The following is a 19,725-nucleotide window of genomic DNA, read 5'->3' as shown; positions in this document are numbered from 1 at the left end:
GAAACACATACATGCATGCGACATGTGTACATAATTTACGAAGACGAATCACTTCCCTTCCATAACATTTCAACCGACATGCACAATTTTGTAAATCCAGGAACGCCCTGCCTCATTACCACAGTCAGCCGTCCTGACCTTTTTGGGCGGAGTCCTTAAAACCATTAATTTTTAATCTTCTTTTTTTGTGGGGGGTAATTTCCACTTGAGACACATAGGCTTATGTCAACGCTAGACAAAGTAAGGCGGGGATACGTATAGTAGGTGTTCGCACGCAGTGTTTCTAGGTACTAACGAGAAAGTTTGTTCAACAGGACAAAGTAGGGGACTGTTTCATAAACACTACCGAATAATAAACTAACAAGAAATGCACAAGAAAGATCATATAGCAAAACATATGGTAATTAATCGGAGAGAATATGCACGGTAGTCTGAATTGGATTTACATACACACAGGCCCGGAGTTAACATCGTGAGGCCTCCGTATACATAATTTCAGTTCTAACTGATATATATATTTTCTTAATACATGTACCACATTTCAAATATCCCATGTTTTCATTTTATGGCCTTTTTGAAACAACGTTCCCCATTGGAGGCTCGTTCAAAGATGAAAGCACAGGGTTACAGCCCTTAAGCGCTCCTTAATGAAGGTTCGGCGATAGTGGTAAATGTAGCAAATTCTTTATAAACATCACATAATCACCTCTAGCAAAATTAAGACATCTATAAATACTATTTTTCCTAGTATCTGTATTTTCTATTTTAAACCTATCCAATTCGAAATAAAATGAGAACGGTGGATGAAACTTATCAATTTTAGATAAAGGATGTTCATTAACACTAAAGTTACAAGTGGAGATGTTAGTGAGTAGATGGTCTAAACCATTAAAAGGCAGTGAAGGGTCATATGATAGATTTAAAAGTGTTGCAATTTCAACAATTTTTTCTGCCTTCCTTTATAATAATAATAATTAGAGCAATACAAATTTCCAGTGGTCCAGTCAATCCCACCAGCATAAAAATCTCCAACTAAAATTATTTTATTGTGTTTCATTAACATCTCTTGAACTACCCAATCAAAGTAGCTTGTAAACAAGTCACAGTGTAAATCAGGTGGCAAATAATGCACTCCTATTATGGTTGGTTCAGAATTATTAAATAGTAAGTAATTTTACCCAGATTACATCTAATTCAGTAAAAGGTGATTCCAAAATCATAAACTGAACTTTGTTTTTAATAAATAAATAAAACACAACCATCAACACATTTTTGTTTATTTAAATCAAGATTTCTATCTTTTCTAAGTACCCTGTACATTGGATCTAAATCCATAAAATATATATGCATATAATAATAATAATAATAATAATAATAATAATAATAATAATGTCGGCATGGCTCAAAACAAAGGATAGCCTAGGGGCCCAAATTTTGTAAATCTCCCCTTTATCACGTACATAAATTAGGAAACAACTGCTTCAAACAAATGAGCTCATTTGGCATTTTGTGTCTTGCAGTGTTCGACAGCATGGATCGTCTGAGCTTACCCCTGAAGGAGAACGGATTCTTTCTCCCTAATGGCCGATTGGAGATGGAGCCTGTGCAGGAGCTCCCTTCCAACGACGACCTTACCTCCAACAACGAGGTGGAGAGCTGGCTGGAGACCAGCTCCAAATATCACAGCTGCGAGATGACGGAGGATTAGCAGGTATCGTCTCTCAGCTCCCACGGGCACATTTTGGAACCTTGTTCACGATTTATGGAATGGCGGCATTTAGGTTATTCAAGCAAGCACCTTTATAGAGAGTTAGGAAAAGTTGGAAAAATATGTTTCCGGTACGATTACTCACTTTGGAAAGCAACTCCATTGCAGTTCATTCAAACAGAACTCTCTCTTTTTATTTTACAATCTTTTTCTTCTGCAAAGAATAGTAACTTGGAAAACATTATATTTTCCTCAACCCAAATGCTTGCATAAAAACACGGTTCAACAATCAACAAATAATTAATTTATGACTGTTCCAATATACATACATACAATATGTGCTAGATATTATGCAGTGATTATTTAATGGGGCTATTGAGCTTGAACTCAATCAGAAATATCTTCCACCCTAAAATTTTATAATGAAAATCAGAGTCATATGCTAACTCCACAATAACAACACATATTGTGAGGATAGCCTATTTTACAATGTGTAAATTATTCGCAATAAATAAAAGAGAGCTCAAATATGTACTATCAATTTCGCCAATGCGATTCATATACTCTGAAATTTCATAGAAACGGAATTTGTTACTTAGTAATACACTGATATTATATGTAAATTGAAAATGAGATACAAAACGCCAAAGACAATGATAACAAGCATGATTAGAGCACTCCAAAATAAAATCATAAATGTGCGAGTGACTGTAGGTAACCAACAACACCTGCGTAGAAAATAACCCAATGCAAGAATTAAACCCCAATGAGCAAGAGAACACACAAAGCTTTATGTCAGAAAAATCTTATTATTATTTTGTACATAATTGAGAAATATTAAATATTTTTTTTCAGTAAAAGCATGGTGTCATTGCTCTTTCACATAGTACATAAATGACATCGCCAGCAGTTATATGTAAGAAAGCGAAAATGAATGCAAGAATATTTTGTGAGGGGTAACAATATTTATATATCTACTCGCATATTTCATGCAAAGGGTGATTTCTCAGTAAAAATTACGTCAGTGACGTCACTGTTGGAAACAGTTTGTAGTAAAATATATTTGCTTTGATTATGCTTTCCATAAATAGATACTGCAAAAGCTTCAATGAAACTAATGTAAACAGTAAATTCAAACTGAGGCTTTCTTTAGGAATTTAATTCAAATACAAAAAGTAACGATGCAGTAAGCCTAAGCGGTAATTTCTGAGAAAGTAACGGCACAAAGTATCTAGGTCAGAAGCAGTTAATACCCCTAAAACACTATCTACTGTATTACATACCCTATAACTAAAAAGCTCCTGCTACAAACTGGACATAAATAAACTGAAAGTAATTGCGCGATCGATTTTATAAATAGTACTTTAAACTTACAGCACAGAAAAAAATGAACAGCCGCATTGTGCAAATGTGTTATTAAAAAATAGAAAATGTAATAAATATCTTTGTGGCCTGGAGTCGAACTTGTTCATTTGTATTTGGTACGAAATTTCAAGTATATCAGTAACAGATTCTACAGGTTAAAAATTCTGCTTAGTAAACAAAACATAATAGTAAAATTGCAGTCAATAATACGGTACAAAACTACAACCAGAATTTTCAGGACTGCTTTTACAATAAAGGTAAATGAAACGTTTTACATAGTAACGGACAATAAATTCTGTGGTAAAATTATAACCTAATAGCTGCAAGTGTACTGGCAAAAATTCTAGTTCAAGACTGAAGCGATCAATTTCTCAAAGGTAGTTACACATCATGTAGACAAATTCTTATTTTAAGAGATGTGACAATATCCAAGTAAAAATGCATTAGCTTTATTTCAAAATACCACTAAATTTCCTTATTATTATAAGATCCAATTGCATTATTCCATTAAACATATTATTAAGTTCTTTCGTTTCTGGTTCTGTTAGATGTTTTTAATGGTTTTAAAGAACAATTTTAATGTTTTTGCATTGTTTAAAAAAAGCATAGTTTCCACAATTGATAGATATTATTGAAACTTGCGCACGTAGTACGCACGAAAAGGAGACAATCTATGATTTTGTTTGCTAGCTAATAAGGTGCGATCATCCGGGGCCTCCGAGAGATACTTATACTTATATACGGGCCTCACACCAGCTTTCGTGACGTCACAGGATTAGTAAAGTATAGTCCATTTACAACATTTAACAAAGTGCATTGTAAGAGTATAATATTTAGTTTTCTGAGTGAATAGTCCTCTCTCATTCGTTCAGAACGTTGGTTTCAACTGAAGAACGTTTCAAATGTTATATGACATTGGAAAATACGTAAATAATATTGATAAAAGTAAAATCCAATCTTTACCGTTCTGCATAAAGTACCTTTATTTTTCAAATTACCAATGGAAAAATGGCGATATAGATAAAATTTCATCCTACATTTGGAACTTACTGTAAGTTCGTAAAGAATTATCGTCGTTAGTATATAATTGCTGTGGAATGAGAACTACTTACTGTCCAAGTTATGTATGCAAGATAATTTGTAAAAGTTTACGTACAGATGGTTGAGGAAAGAGCTTGTAAGATTAGAATTTCGTATTAAATAAGCTTGCCAACTCTGGAAACTCAATTCCCGTGTCTAATTTGATAAATGTTTAATTTTCTAGAAATCTGGTAAATATTTGGATGCACAAGTTGCCGTGGTTTGGTTGTAGGTTACATTTTTTAAAAATCATTGTTCGCATCAAAATCTTACATGCAAGCAAAGAGAGAAAGTGTACAAATACTAATGCAACAAATGTACTAGCCTAACCTATTCTCAATACCTAGATGTTAAGAACACAAATCTTAAATGACCTAACAGTAATTCAAGCCTCTGAAAAGAGATTTGCGATCACACGGAACATTAAACGTGTTGAGAATATTATATATTGCAACTTGCAAACAAGTTACTTTAATTAACAAGCCCAAAGCAAAAGGCAAGAGGATATACTAATAAACCTCACGCTCTATCAGGAAATTATTGTCAAAAGAATATAGTATTCTAAAGTCCTTCTAATTATATTCCTTTTCGTTAGCATGCTAGATAATGGTAAAAAACGAGAGACAAGTTAGCCAATTTATATTTCAGGATAAGGAGAAGTTTTAATATATATATCAGCGTGTTTCATTCATCGCTAATAACAACAATTTACTTCTAACTGTACCTGGATATGTATTGAAATCGTATCATGCAAATATTCGCTGACATATAAGTTGATAATTATATTTTCCCCATTGTGCTTGTGATATTTAGAACAGGTTGAGAGGTTGAGATAATATCTCGCTCTCCTACTTTTCCACAGAGCCTAAATGTAAATCAATCAAATGTGTTACATGAAATCACAATGACTGACTATGAAAATGTAATAATCGTTATTCTTTACATAGAAAATTTTCACTTTAGCAACTTGTCTACATTTCCAAATACCTGAAATGCTGTTGTATAATTAGTTCGTTAACTACATCGCAATAATCAAAAAGATCTTCCTGTTTTTGACAGAAATAATCGACAAAGCGTAAATATAACATCCATTACCGAGTACAAAGGTACAAAATTATCCACAATGTATTTGTGAAATATGCTAATAAAATTGAACAAAGTCGTAAAATTCTATTGATGTACACTGTATTTCTGTCACGTCATGTAGTATATCAAGCACACAATTCTTCTAAACTGGAACATAGCATAAAGAAGTAAGTGAATATCCTTTACTGTAACTGGAAAGAAAATGTATTAAAGACGTGACTCTTGCACTTTTAAACTGCACAATTTCAGACAACGTATGAGCAATTAAACGGACATATAAATAACAATCAACATTTTATCGTGTTAAATAAAGTAATATAATAGTTACAATGTCGGCATTCATGTAATTAATATTATCATTCAGCTATGTTCACAAATTCCTAAATGTCGTACATCTCGCACTCATTGAACACATACTTTTTTTTACTAACATCTAATTAAATGTTGTACTACATACAAACGCATAAATTTACTTGTAACTGATGAGGAGACAACTATGTTTAGTTTGCGATAACAATTATTGTTCTTACTCTGAAATGAATACATTTACAGGAACTCTTTTCCTTACAAATCTCTCATTCAAATACATTACTTCACCAAAACGCACGACTAATCTTTTGACGTCATCAGGTTGCGGCCCGTATATAAGTATCTCGGAGGCCCCGGATCATCCTAGAGTTAACAGTTAGGAAGATTAGCATACACACAGCGTCTATTTTTCGAAGGATGGAACTCATTCAAAATATTCATGGCATTGTTTATTACTGAATTATTTTTTACAACTTTCACAAGAATAATCGGAGGTAAGCGATTTTTTAAAATCTCGTTAATACTTAATAACAATCAATGTTTTATTCTACGACAATTTATGTAAAATCTAATGTGTCTAAGATTCGCAAGAATGGCACGTACTGCTTTTCCGAGATGTTAAATGTACGTTCGTGAAATGGATGTATTCGTGGTCACATAAATATGTATTGTGATGTTGTATGCGTTCAAAAAAGCACAATGTTGAGTAAAAACATATCTTTGTGATGATTTATTGCAAGCGATATGCAGCTGGACGTATTAGGAGTAGAAAATGGCTTCCATGTTGTAATATTGTTGTTGTCTGTAGTTGTTTTATGATTAAAAGATGTTTATAATTGTTGCATTTTCTTGGAAATATTTATGTTTGTATCTGGTGTATATTTTTTGATGATGCAAATACAATTCAGTTTTAATATTTGGTAGTGTTCTTTTTTCTCCATATTGAAAAGGGTATTTAACCATTGGATACAGTGACAAAAAAAAGAACGATATTCATGCATGATATATTCGAATATAAATAATGAAAACATGAGTATCTATGTAAAATAATTCTCATTTTTACTAAAAATGGCAAATTTTTAAGTAATTACTGTTTTCAAGCAGTTTCACTTTTGTAACATTTCTTGAATTTTATGAACGGCAAAGGTCTCAATACTAACACGTTTTCAGAGAGAAAACTTTCATTTCTATTGAACCACTTCTCACTTAAACAAGTGTATATGGGCCAAGTACTGCCATATTTAACAAAACCTGTTTTCAGGTAAAGATCTGTCTATGTCGTCCATGATCTAGATGATAATTCAATCTGTGATAATACAATTATTGTTCACTTCGACTATCACAAAGGTGAGATTTACAGAGGTGTATTCGTCAGAGATATTCAACCAAAAGAAAATACAGAGTAAACCAAAAGTAGATGGACAGTAGGTGGAATAGAGTTTGTGTTAGGGTTATACTATAACAATGGTGTTCATTATAACTATTGGATTGAAAGCTTATCGTTCACGGCTAATTCATGGCTTATTAGGGGATGACCCAGACAGGCAGATGCAATTTAGTGAGATCATGCTGAACGAAATTAGAGAAAATCCAATAATTTTGGATAACATTATATGAACCGATGAATCTTCTTTCAAATTATCTGGTCATATTAACAGACTAAATTGTGTTTATTGGTATAGTGAGAATATGCATTTAACATTAGAGCAACAACAAACCAGCCTGGTGTCACTGTTTGGGGTGGTATTTCACGTTCTGGTGTTTTAGGACCAATTTTTTTTGGTGGAACAGTCACAGGCGATAAATATCTCGAAATGCTAATGAATCAAGTTGTTCCAAAACTGCCTAATTCACATGACCTGTACTTCCAACAAGATGGGGCCCCCTCCAGATTATGTAAGAGCAGTCCGTGAGTATCTCCATGAAACATTTTCTGAGAAATGTCACTGTCCACCTACTTTTGGTTCACTCTTACCTACATATTACGTTACGGGCAGGCATTAGATAAATAGCGTTATTTATAAATCTAACAGTTGTATGCTATTGCATGTAAATTCTCAGGCATTTGTTGTATTATAATTGAAAATTATAAATTGGAAAATGGTATTCTTAAATTGCTGTTTGTGGAAATTTGTGAGCGTGTCCAAGCTACATCACACGAAATTTCCTGAATTATGAAAAGTGTGATTTCTATAATTGTTACCTTGCCTGTCACTGCGTTTCAGAAGGTGCAAAGGGATGACGCTCTTTCCACCTGAAGTGAACCTCTTGAACTAATACAACACGAGGAAAATTCTTCAATGGATCCAGATAAACATTTTCCAACGCCAACAATAATTGACAATGTCTTACATGATATTATAGTTTTTTTAACTCCTGTTTTGGCTTGTAAACAACTTTCCAGAATATTGCTACTGGTGCAAACTTTACAAGAAACCGGAGAGCTGAAAGGCACAGGTGAGGCAGTCGAAGCGAGCATGGCATTCCTAAGAGAGGAAAAGGGTCGCGGGTTCGAATCCTAGCCTGGGGATGAGCATTCTCGAGCTTCATCAATTGCATCATATCGTCACTCACCTTCACCGTCGCGATTAGCCAAAAGTGGAAGAAGAGCGGCGCTAAATAACAAAAATCAAATGATATCGAACCATAAAAGATGAAAAATTATGATTCCAATCTATACTACCAAGAGTAACACACCAGCTTTAACTTCCGTGTTGCACGAACTTTCCATTTTAGCTTCATTATTTTCTCACTGAGATGGCGTTGCATCTTATCGATTCAATCTACTGGTCTGTGACAATTCTGTCAGGCCTTGCGCTTTATGAAGTCACAAAATTCAGTTTCCTAACCCCTTAAGGAAAAGTTGACATTTTAATTTTTATACAGCATCTGTGTTTTGGAGAAATGCCAGGTGTTCAAGGTTTGTGAAAATTGTCAGAGATTAGACTAACTTCAGGCCGCAACAATTCGGAAACATGGCTGCCATTAATTAAGTTGTCCATAGTTGGCACTGCAAGTTGTTTGGATGTCTGAATTATCTGAATTTTTAATGGAGAATGTTTTTCTAAATCCTTATCTTTTAACGGCATCCACGCCTGGTTGGTTGTCGTACCTGATAGTATTGGACAAAATGCAAAAAATTCCATGCAGTACTTTATGCAATGTTCAGTATTTAACTACCAGACGGCGATACGATCGCTATAGCCTTCGTCACACGTTTAAGAGCGATGGAATCAAGTTTATTGCAGTACATCACAACACTAATCTTTCACTCCATATTTACACGCCCAGTTTTGGCTGCGCGATTCGAGATCTACAGTGAGGAATGGATTTTAAATTAGTTCCTCTGCAATGAGATAACAGTTGCATGTGGTCTTACATGCATGCACGCAATTTCAGATTGAGAGTACACTCCTCCCAGTGCCTTGCATAAATCAATGTGTCGGAAATAGGCGTTGCAACCCCTAAGCGTTGTATTGCACCTACAGGATACAGAAATACGTGGGTTTAAAATGTCGACTGGATATCTTCGTTGATAAGTTTGTCAATGTTTCTCTCTTATACATAGTAAGGTAATGATGGGATCCTTCAATTATGAAAATATATAGCAAGTACGATTTGCTCACTTAGAGTAATCGAAACTGGTGCTACTGTCGAACACTTATTCTGTGACAATTTTACTGCTGTTATATGTCACTCGCCGTTATTTCGTTCGTTCATTATCTTAGATTCACGTTCACCGTAGTTATTTTGTTTATTTATTATTTTATAATTATCTCACCCGTAGTTTTGTTTATTTATTCTCTTAGATTTATGTCAGTTGTAGTTATTTTGTTCATTTATTCTCTTAGATTTATATCAGTAGTAATTATTTAGTTAATTTATTCTCTTAGATTTATGAAATCCGTAGTTACTTTGTTCAATTTATTCTCTCACATTTATGTCACCCGTAGTTATTTTGTTCATATATTCTCTTAGATAAATGTCACTAGTAATTGTTTAGTTCATTTATTATCTTAGATTTATGTCACTCATAGTTATTTTGTTCATTTATTCTCTTAGATATATGTCACTAGTAAATATTTATTTCATTTATTCTCTTAGATTTATCATCCGCATTTTTTTGTTAATTTATTATCTTAGATTTATGTTCTCCGTAGTTATTTTGTTCATTTATTCTCTTATATTTTTGTTACTAGTAAATATTTAGTTCATTTATTATCTTAGATTTAGGTCACCAATAGGTATTGTGTTCGTTTATTCTCTTAGATTTATTTCACCCGCAGTTATTTTGTTAATTTTTTCCTCAGACTTGTATCACCTGTCGTTCAGAGTTAACTTAAAAAACTGTGGGTGCAGTAAAGTGAACTAAAACTAAACTTTGAAACATTTATGACACTTGATTTTTATTCGTTTTTGCAATAAGCTAAGGCGAAATATGCAGTAAAACCTGGCCAGCTGTGGCTCACTAACTTAGTGAAAATCCATTCTGCATTTGGTGTTTCCCCGCTACGGTTCACTGCAGCGCGCCCACGGCATGTTAATCTACGAAAATCTTATCTGATGCCCTATTTGAATGTTTACAGCAAACATGTCGGCGTCGCATGTTAGCTAATACGGAACCCGTATGCAAATGGTTTGGTGCTATTTTTAAGCACCAATGCGAGCAAACATGCACTACAGGTCTCGTAGTGCCGCTTCAACTAGTGTCCCACGATGAGAAATGCTGTAATGTAAATTTATTAAATTTGTACACTTTTATGCTGAAATATGCTAATGACAACTGGACCTACAGTTTAAATTGGGATCCGAATCACTGTGCAAATGTGCCTCAATTGGATTAGAGTCCCATTCTGAACCTTTCATGCCATTCCCAGACCCACTCAATGATCCAATAAAGTTCGCTTCACTTCTAGTACCAGGCGTAGAGGCTTGTGAAAGGAAACGGTGCTGAACCAAGTTGACGTTGTATGCAAGAAAAGAGGTGTTAAAGTTCAGAAGATTAAACTATTGCCTGTCTGCTGCTTTAAATGTTCATTTGATTGGTTAACACGTACCACGTGATCATACAACCCTCCCCCCTCAACCCATTGTAAGTCAATCTGAAGGATGATCGTACGAAATTCGAATCCTAATACCAGAATCCCGAATCCTAGATTCTATACTCGCATATCCAAACCTAGATCCTATACTCCAATCTTAAAACCTCGATACCATACGAATTCTGGATCCGATACCCGAATCTCGAATCCTTAATCTAATACATATCATGAATGCGATATCCAAATCTTAAATCATGGATCTGAATCCCAAACCTGATATCCGAATACCGGTTCAGCTAACCTATCCGACACTACCCATCTCAAATCAATTCTAGCCAGGATTGCTAAAGGTTCAGGAATTTTAAATAAATTCAATTCCGGTCCAGGAGAGAAAATCAGCAAGGGTAAATGGGTTCTGGACCGTAAAAAACCTTTCTATCTGTAAAGTATTTGAATTCGGCCCAGGGACCTTTTTTCCGGGTCAATTTAAATACGGTCCAGGAACCTTTTTTTCCGGATGAATTTAAATACGGTCCAGGAACCTTTTTTTCCGGATGAATTTAAATACGGTCCAGGAACCTTTTGCCGGATGAATTTAAATACGGTCCAAGAACCTTTTTTTCCGGATGAATTTAAATACGGTCCAGGAACCTTTTGCCGGATGAATTTAAATACGGTCCAGGAACCTTTTTTTCCGGATGAATTTAAATACGGTCCAGGAACCTTTTGCCGGATGAATTTAAATACGGTCCAGGAACCTTTTTTTCCGGATGAATTTAAATACGGTCCAGGAACCTTTTGCCGGATGAATTTAAATACGGTCCAGGAACCTTTTTTTCCGGATGAATTTAAATACGGTCCAGGAACCTTTTGCCGGATGAATTTAAATACGGTCCAGGAACCTTTTTTTCCGGATGAATTTAAATACGGTCCAGGAACCTTTTGCCGGATGAATTTAAATACGGTCCAGGAACCTTTTTTTCCGGATGAATTTAAATACGGTCCAGGAACCTTTTGCCGGATGAATTTAAATACGGTCCAGGAACCTTTTTTTCCGGATGAATTTAAATACGGTCCAGGAACCTTTTCTCCCCCATCATTTAAAGTACGGGTCAGGAACCTTCTTTCAATGAAACAATACGCAACTTGGACCGAATTTAAATTATGCGAGGTAAAACGTTAGAATTTATGGATTCCTGAACCTTTAACAACCCTGATTCCAGCTACGGTCCTAGATATTCTAGTACTTTTAGCAATATCTCAACTGATCCCTGCGTGCATAAAAGCATCCAAGCAAATGGAGGAGAGAACAGGTAAACCCCTATACGTCAATTCACCAACATCTGGCAACTCTGTCCTTGGAACAGGGCGTATAGGAAAACCCGATGGATAGGGCGAGCGTGCGAGGGTCATGACGTCACAGAGGGGGCCAGGGGTATCGATCTACCTCACTGCAACATCGTAGAGGAGTGTGTGTGGCATCGTGCCAAATTGCATTCATTTCAAGCGAAAAGGCTACTCCTTGCGCCTTGCATAGCAGCTTCCACCTCACTACAGGAAGAGTGGAGGCGTGAACACGCGCTGGAGAGGACGACACGTCGGTTCTCGTCAATACTCACACCCTTGTCGTGTGCTCGAACATTGTAAACAGAGAAAGTAATGCAAAGTAAAGAAGAAACAAACATCAATTTCAAAATCTTTGCTTTGTTTTTCACTACTCCTGCATACGTGTACGGTGTATTTTCTCTGCTTCTACCTAGGTATTGCCCCAAGCCTAGCATTCACATCGAATTGGGATTTACGATAATTTTTGCACTTATATCTATATATATATATATATTTATATAAAATGTATGTATGTGTGTGTATAACTCTCGAACGCCTAGAACAATTTCAAGCAAACTTGGTACACGTATCACTTGCAATCTGGAAAGAAATACTGTGGGGGTTAGACACCCCTGACACCCTTAGGGGTGGGGGTGGGAAGAGGGTGACATGTAAAAATATAGAAAACGACCGATATTAAATTCCTAACAAAAATCAGCCGTGACTGTATGCATCCCGCACAACAATGCTGTTTCTCGGGTTGTCTAACATTCAGGCTGATATGAGTTTGTGTGGAATTCATAGTTTTCGGGCCGTTCAACTCCAAGTTCATCACTTATTGGCATGGGGGTGAGAGAGGGTGAAAAATGACCTAAATAAGTGTCGAGTCCAAAGTTTGTGGAGTCGCTAAGCTAATTGGTGACATTCAGGATGAAATAAAATTACTTACATTTTACGCTATAGTTAGAATTCATTATTTTTTGTCTAATAGAACATTGGGATATATAAATACCGGGGCAACGCTGGGTAATCAGCTAGTAGTTTATAAAGTTTAAGATTATAGTTTTGAAGTTTGAAGTTTATAGTTTCTCCTTACTGAGGTACTGCTGTGAGAAATTATTACCCTCGCTCAGTGATGGCAACTTTTATGAGCGGGTAGGGCATAGAGTGACCATGCGTCCCGTTTTGGCCGGGACAGACCCGTTTCAGAGGCCGTCCATTCCATATTATTATTTGTCCCGTTTTATAAAAGTGAGATATGCTAAAAAGATGTATTGTTCTGTAGATATACACAAAACAATATGTGTTCCGATATTTGTAGAGCATTGAATAAGCATGCAGTTTCCTTACGAAATTGCAACAAGAATTTAAAGTTCCTGCGTCTTGACACAACTTCAAAAGAAAGATCTAGAGTTGTGTGTCTGATATGTGGGGTAAGGTTTTCGGGGAGATTTACGAACGGTTGATAGAGAATAAAGCTGCTCTCAAAAAGACTGGTTCTTTTGATTAATACTTCTGGAATTACTCAACTTCAGCGTGGGACTAACATCAAAGGCTGATCAGAAGGGACCACAAATATAATGTAAGTCATACCGAGATTATAATAATTAATACCTTTTGACAACGGGATATCATTTTATATTTATTGCTTATGATGTATCATTTATGTGATCCATCATTAATATAAAATAATAATACGTTAATAATAATAATCAAGCCTACCCGAGTTTTCAGGAAGGGGGGGGGGGGGTAAACTGATCTTCATGGTGTGTCCAGTTTTTTGGATCGAAATATTATGATCACCCTATTGAGGCACCTAATAATTTGTGTATTATTATTATATTTGTTTTCGTTGTAGACTGCTCTCTGAATTCACCAATTCACATGCTTCCTGTCGACCAGCCAGTGGGATATTTGAAAAAAAGAAAGTCCAGTCGCCATGATGGCGTAATAGTATCGTAGTCACTTTGTAATGAAGATGTCCCGCGCTCTATTCCTGGTGTTGGCACACAGTTGTTCGGATCCCACTTTAAACTGTAGGCCCAGTCCTGATTAGCCTAGCTGTGCACATAGCAGACTTAAGGCAAAAACTCAAACTGAAAGGAATATCCAGTGTATGTATGTGGATGGGGGCGGGGGAGGGGATTTTAGTATTTTTTCTCCAATCATTGGAAATCATATCACATACTTTTAAGGCCTCCCAGATGGTACAGGGGTAGCATCGTCGCCTTGTTATCAAGGGAACCCGAATTCGATACCCGGTGGATGCACATAGAAAAAGTTCGGACCCCACTTTAAACTGTAGGTCCAACCCGATTAGCCTCTCTGTGCATAAAGTTGACAAGAAGCACCTAATCCATCAATCAATCGAATTAACATCCTTCATAATCAGCCTATCAGTATATATTTTCATCTCAGTTTTTCGGGGTAACCCTTTCTGAGGAAACCCAATTGTCAACATATTTTCTAGTTTCTGAATTGCAGACTAACGAGGCTATGGCGTTTGGATCTAAAGCCAGTGTAACCCTATGTAGGGCATGTGTTGAGTCTTGTCCATCTGTGTTTGTGACTGTTCCTTCGCCCTGTCAACTATCACCATTCATCCCCCCATCATGGTTAGCCAAAAGTGGCAGAAAACGACGTCAAATAAACCAAATCAATCATGTATCTTTTCAAAATTTCACTCTTGCTATTTTCAGCTGCTCATCACAAATATCTCTTTCTTAGTCAGGATTCGAAACGGAGACATCTTGGTGCTATAACACTCCTATACGCTGACGACTTCACCACCTGGTAATACGTGGACGCACACGTCCAGCGAAGGTAGAACCAGAGCGTATAGAAGAGAAAGTGTGTGCACTTTGTTTTCTTCCCGTAAGCCAAGTGAATAGAGCGGTGCCCCACCGAAACACTGGCAGCACCTTCGCTTGCGAGCGTCTTCTGCTTGCAGTACGGCCGCGCTTTACGTAGAGCGTTGTGTTTTGTTGTGCTAGAATAACATTGTGTACTTTTATTAATGACAACGTTGTTACGTTATTGAGTTTAGTGTCGTTAGATTTGTGATTGATACGTTGTGACTAGTTTGTGTTGTGTTCAACGCATTATTATTGTGCTTGAGACAGCAGCGAGCGAAAACTACAAGATGCCTACGTGTTTCGTACCCGGCTGTAGATCTGGATATGACCGCTGTTCTTCAGGCAGTAGACATTTTTTTAGACCACCTAAAGACAGTAATGGTCTCTCAAAATGGGAGAGTGCCATCCCTAGAAAAGATAAAAAACTAAGTCATAATTGCTATGTGTGTGATATTCATTTTTCCACTGACCTTTTAGTGAAAGTGGATTCGTTCATAGTGGATGGCGATACAATAGAAATTCCACGACAAAGGTGGAAATTAAAACCAGAAGCAGTTCCTCATATATTTCCTAATCTGCCCAAATACCTCTCTAAGACAGTTAAGAAGCGAAAATCTCCCATGAAAAGGCAATCCTTGCGGACAGATGATAATAAAGTAAGTACTCGTCGCAATGTATCATTAAGCTTATCAGTAGAGGATGATTTGCTTCACACTGCGGATGCTAGCAATACAATAGCATTGCTAAAGAAAAAACTTAAGAATCAGAAACGCAATTTAATTAGAACACAGAATAAACTAAAGGTCGCACAGGCTAAAATAAATTTGCTTGAAAAGTGCGTTAAAGATGCTAAATTAAAGACAACGGTCACACAGTCAAAACAGTTCGCGTCTCTTAGCAAAAATCAAAAAATTGTAATTGATACAATCTTAAAGAAATGCCAACTGAAAAGTAAGACAGGAATGAGATACAGTTCTGAGTTTATACTGGATTCTCTTCTATTAAAAATTAAGTCCCCCAAGGGGTATAGACACTGTTTGCATCACGATTTGCTACCTTTGCCTTCTGAAGCTCACTTGAGAAAATTGGTGAAGGGTCTTAAATGTCCTTACGGCGTAAATTCCCATGCCATCGACGCTATAACACATTTTTTTAGTGAAAAGAATGAGAATGAGCGTAGCGGAATGCTGATTTTTGATGAAGTTAAACTTAGGGAAGCAATTCAGTTTAACTCGAATTCCTTAAAAATAGACGGCTTTGTTGATTTGGGAAATCTTACTCCAGACGAAAGCAAGAATCAATTAGCAAATCATGCTCTAGTTTTTATGTTTGTTCCTTTTCTGTATAATTGGATTCAACCCATAGCAATATATGCTAGCAGGAATGCCACCCCTGGTGACATTCTCACAAAAATACTTATCCAGGTAATCATACATTTGGAAGAAGCAGGGGTGAGAATTATTGGTTTTACATCTGACGGTAGTCAATCTAACAAAAAGTTATGGAAATGCTTAGGAATTTCCGGAAACAGAAACAATCTTAAGTGCTCTATATCCAATCCAGCTGACCCTAGTAGAAAGCTTTGGGCATTTTCAGACGCACCACATATATTTAAATGCATAAGGAATAACTTCCATGATAAAGTGCAGGTGTACTATAATGGTGATATTGTTGATTATTCATTTTACAGAAAAGTGTATGAACATGATTCATCTACTGAACTTTCCGGTATGAAAGCTTGCTACAAAGTGACCTCTGCTCATTTGGATCCTAATTCATTCCAACGAATGAATGTAAGACTCGCAATGCAGCTGTTCAGCAGATCTGTGGCTAATGGAATAAAATTTTATCGGAGTATTAATGCAGAGGGGTTAGAAGGCAGTGAAACAACAGAAAATTTCACAAGAGACCTAAACTGCCTGGTTGACGCATTAAATTCATTCACTCCTGCACAGGCACTATATAAAGGATCAGAAGCACATACAACTTTAATAAAATGGAATGCTGTCCTTAGAGATAATCGAAATTCCTTCGCTTCAGAAAAAACTCTAGAGTCCTTAAGAGTGACTCTAGAAAGTACTTTAGAAGTGTCCGAATATTTGTGGAAGAACAATTACAAGTACGTTTTGACAGGAAAATTTAATCAAGATCCCCTAGAACGCCATTTTGGTATATTGCGGTCGTTCACTTGCGATGACCATCCCTCCACTGTGGATTTTCTGCACTTACATATGCTGCAATCAATTTACGTACCAGCAAAACTTGCTTTATTTGCGGGCGGAAACTGTGAATACAGGACTGAATCTCCTCTGACGTCTTTTGTTAATCAAATGCGAACTCTGGCAAGATCAACCGAAAATAAAAATATTTCTGTGAAGAAGCAAGCTGAAAATAAAATAAGGGAAAAAATTTCCATTGTTGAAGATGAAATTCAAACACCGGACTGGGAAAACAACATACCGAACTTAAATGAACAAAATGTTGGTAAAGAATACTTGGTGTATCATTTGGCAGGATACATAGTGCGGTATATTTCCAAAGTGACGGATTGTAAACTGTGTACAACTTTTCTGCACGGGGAACCAACTAATGTACCTGCCTCACTTACGTTAATCCAAGACTATGGTTCGAGCGACGGCTGTAAATACCTTACCTATGCATCGAAAAGTGTTTATGATGTGCTGTTACGAGTGGAAGAATTTGTTGCAGAAAAAATATCATGTGCTAATAGTTTATGGGGTGATATATTTTTTTGAGTGTTTGGACAATTTAAACATAATTGCTGTAAAAACTTCGCAATTAGGATGCTGTGAAGATCATGTGCTGCGTACGCTACCTAAACTCGTATTTCACTATCTGAAATGTCGATTTTTCTTCCGCACCAAGCAGATAAGAAAGGAATTAAATGCCTCGAAGACAGCAAAATCATCTCGGAAATTCTCCAAACTATCCAGCTGCTGAGCTTTTCTCCAAACGTAAGTAACATGCATTTTTGTTTCTTATGTAGTTAGTTATGTAAGCAACGCGAGCATCTTCCGCGCCGTCTCAAACGTCACCACTGCCATCTAGGCGGTGGACCACGGCAACTCAGGGAGTGCGCACACTATTTCTTCTATACGCTCTGGTAGAACAGTCATATTCACTTTTACTTCTCTCGTAAGATATCAAACGCCTTTCCAATCTTTCTATAGGACGCGATTGCAGAACATTTTCAAGGAAATGTAACAAATGTCAAACTCATACGTTTAAAACTATACTCGCATTATAAGCCAGTGTTACTTAAAGTGGGTTCTCACATTCTCCGGAAATCTATTAACACTAGGTGAGAATGAGACTTCACTAATATATATTTAAATCATCATCAAAGAAATCGAATTGTTGTGCTGAAACGGGGTTATTTTCTGGAACAGCGCTGGCAACCTTTGTCTTAATAATTCGGTCATGTGCTCGCTTAGGAAGGTAGGTGGACCAAGAAATCGCAGGTCACGAAGAAAGGTGGCTCTCATCCCTCGAACTCTCTCTTGCCCTTAATGTACTCTATTTTAACATCTCGGTTTTCTGCAATTACAACATAGGCGATGCCTGTGACTGGGGCGCGGGGGAGCGTTTGGTTCTGCACTTCCAATCTGCGTCTAAGAAATTGTAATAAAATGTGTCAACAAGTTTATTACAGTGTAAATTGGTCAGGTTTGCCCCCAGGACCCATTGATATGAGGCTGGGTGAACCGCAGAGTCGCTTTATGCCGGGACAAGGCCGGAAAAATTCCGACCTTAGATCCCCCACCCTGGTAAGCGAACTCGGGTCTCCCGCTTGGCAGTCAGGCTCCCAACCGACTAAACCACCGTGGAGTCTTCCAATAATTGTATGCATGTCTAAAATGTACCATAAAAATGTTCAGGTAATTACGAAAAATATGAAATTATGCAGAAATTAATAAAGTTAAAACATTCACGAACTAAATCACCAATGACATGATGAAATTAACGTCTCTGATTTGTACCACTAGGGGATAAGAAAGAGGAGGGCAGTGCAATGGAGAGTTACGATGATATAAAAGGAAAAGCGGAGAGAATGTGGAAGGTAAGCTGAAGGATGTGGAATGAAAAGCGAAAATGATGTGTAAGGTAATGTGTCGAGGATGTGGTAGGTAAAAGGGACGAGGATGTGGAAGGTAGAATGAGGAAGATATTGAAGGAAAGGCGAAAAGAATGTGGGAGATAAGAAATGAAGACCATAGGGAAAGAACGTGCTTTATTTTCTTAATTTACAGAAGAGCACGTTTTTTCCTTGTTATGAGCATGTTTTTTCCCTGTACACGCAACCAAAACCTCTTTGCTATGGATGGAAGAATTCTTGTACAATTCCTAGTTAGAAAAACCCTTCACAGAGCTGACAGCACGTTTACCTCAATTTGGCTAAAAATTGACAAAGCACGTTCTTCCCCTGTGGTCTTCAAATGGAAAGAAAAGCAAGAAGGGTGTGGAAGGTTATGTGACGAGAACGTAAGAGGTTAAAGGAGAAAATGTGGAAGGTAAAGTGACGAGGATGTGGAAACGAAAGGAAAAAGGTTGTGAAAAGTAGAGACGAGAATTTGAAAGATAAAGTGACGAGGAGGTGCAACGAAGAGAGAAAAAAGATGTGGAAGGTTGTCACAATGATGTCAAAGATGAGAAAGGTAAAGTAACAAGGACGGAAAGAAAAATGAAAAGAATGCGGAATGTACAGTACCACTCCAGTATTCGCCTGGAAAGGCAAAGCAAGCAAGGAGGGCCCATGGTCTGGTTCGCTGACGGCCAGAATTGAATCTGCAACCTCCATGGTACGAGCCCATCAACTTAAATATTCACGTCAACTCATTTGATTACCCTCCTTGCTACTTGTAGACGTATCCCTCGTGCTGAGGATCGTTGCTGTAAAAGATAAACAATGCTGATCGAAACGACGGCATCGATA

At 36.8% G+C, this 19,725-nt stretch overlaps 1 protein-coding gene across 1 annotated transcript in view; it reads left to right on the top strand.

The window, feature by feature from the left end:
* The window catches only part of LOC145978898 (popeye domain-containing protein 3-like), a 127,079-nt gene extending 120,646 nt beyond the window's left edge, over positions 1 to 6,433 (top strand). Inside the window, exon 9 of the mRNA XM_083111843.1 lies at positions 1,521 to 6,433. Coding sequence (XP_082967969.1) covers positions 1,521 to 1,708 — 188 coding nt within the window. The 3' untranslated portion in view covers positions 1,709 to 6,433. The remainder of the gene's footprint in view (positions 1 to 1,520) is intronic.
* Positions 6,434 to 19,725: the final 13,292 nt, after the last annotated feature.

This window comes from Lepisma saccharinum, chromosome 1 (genome assembly GCF_977018435.1).
Source record: "Lepisma saccharinum chromosome 1, izLepSacc3.1, whole genome shotgun sequence".
NCBI lineage: Eukaryota > Metazoa > Arthropoda > Insecta > Zygentoma > Lepismatidae > Lepisma > Lepisma saccharinum.
Note: the sequence above shows the minus strand (reverse complement) of the source record. Positions and strands in the feature narration are given on the sequence as shown.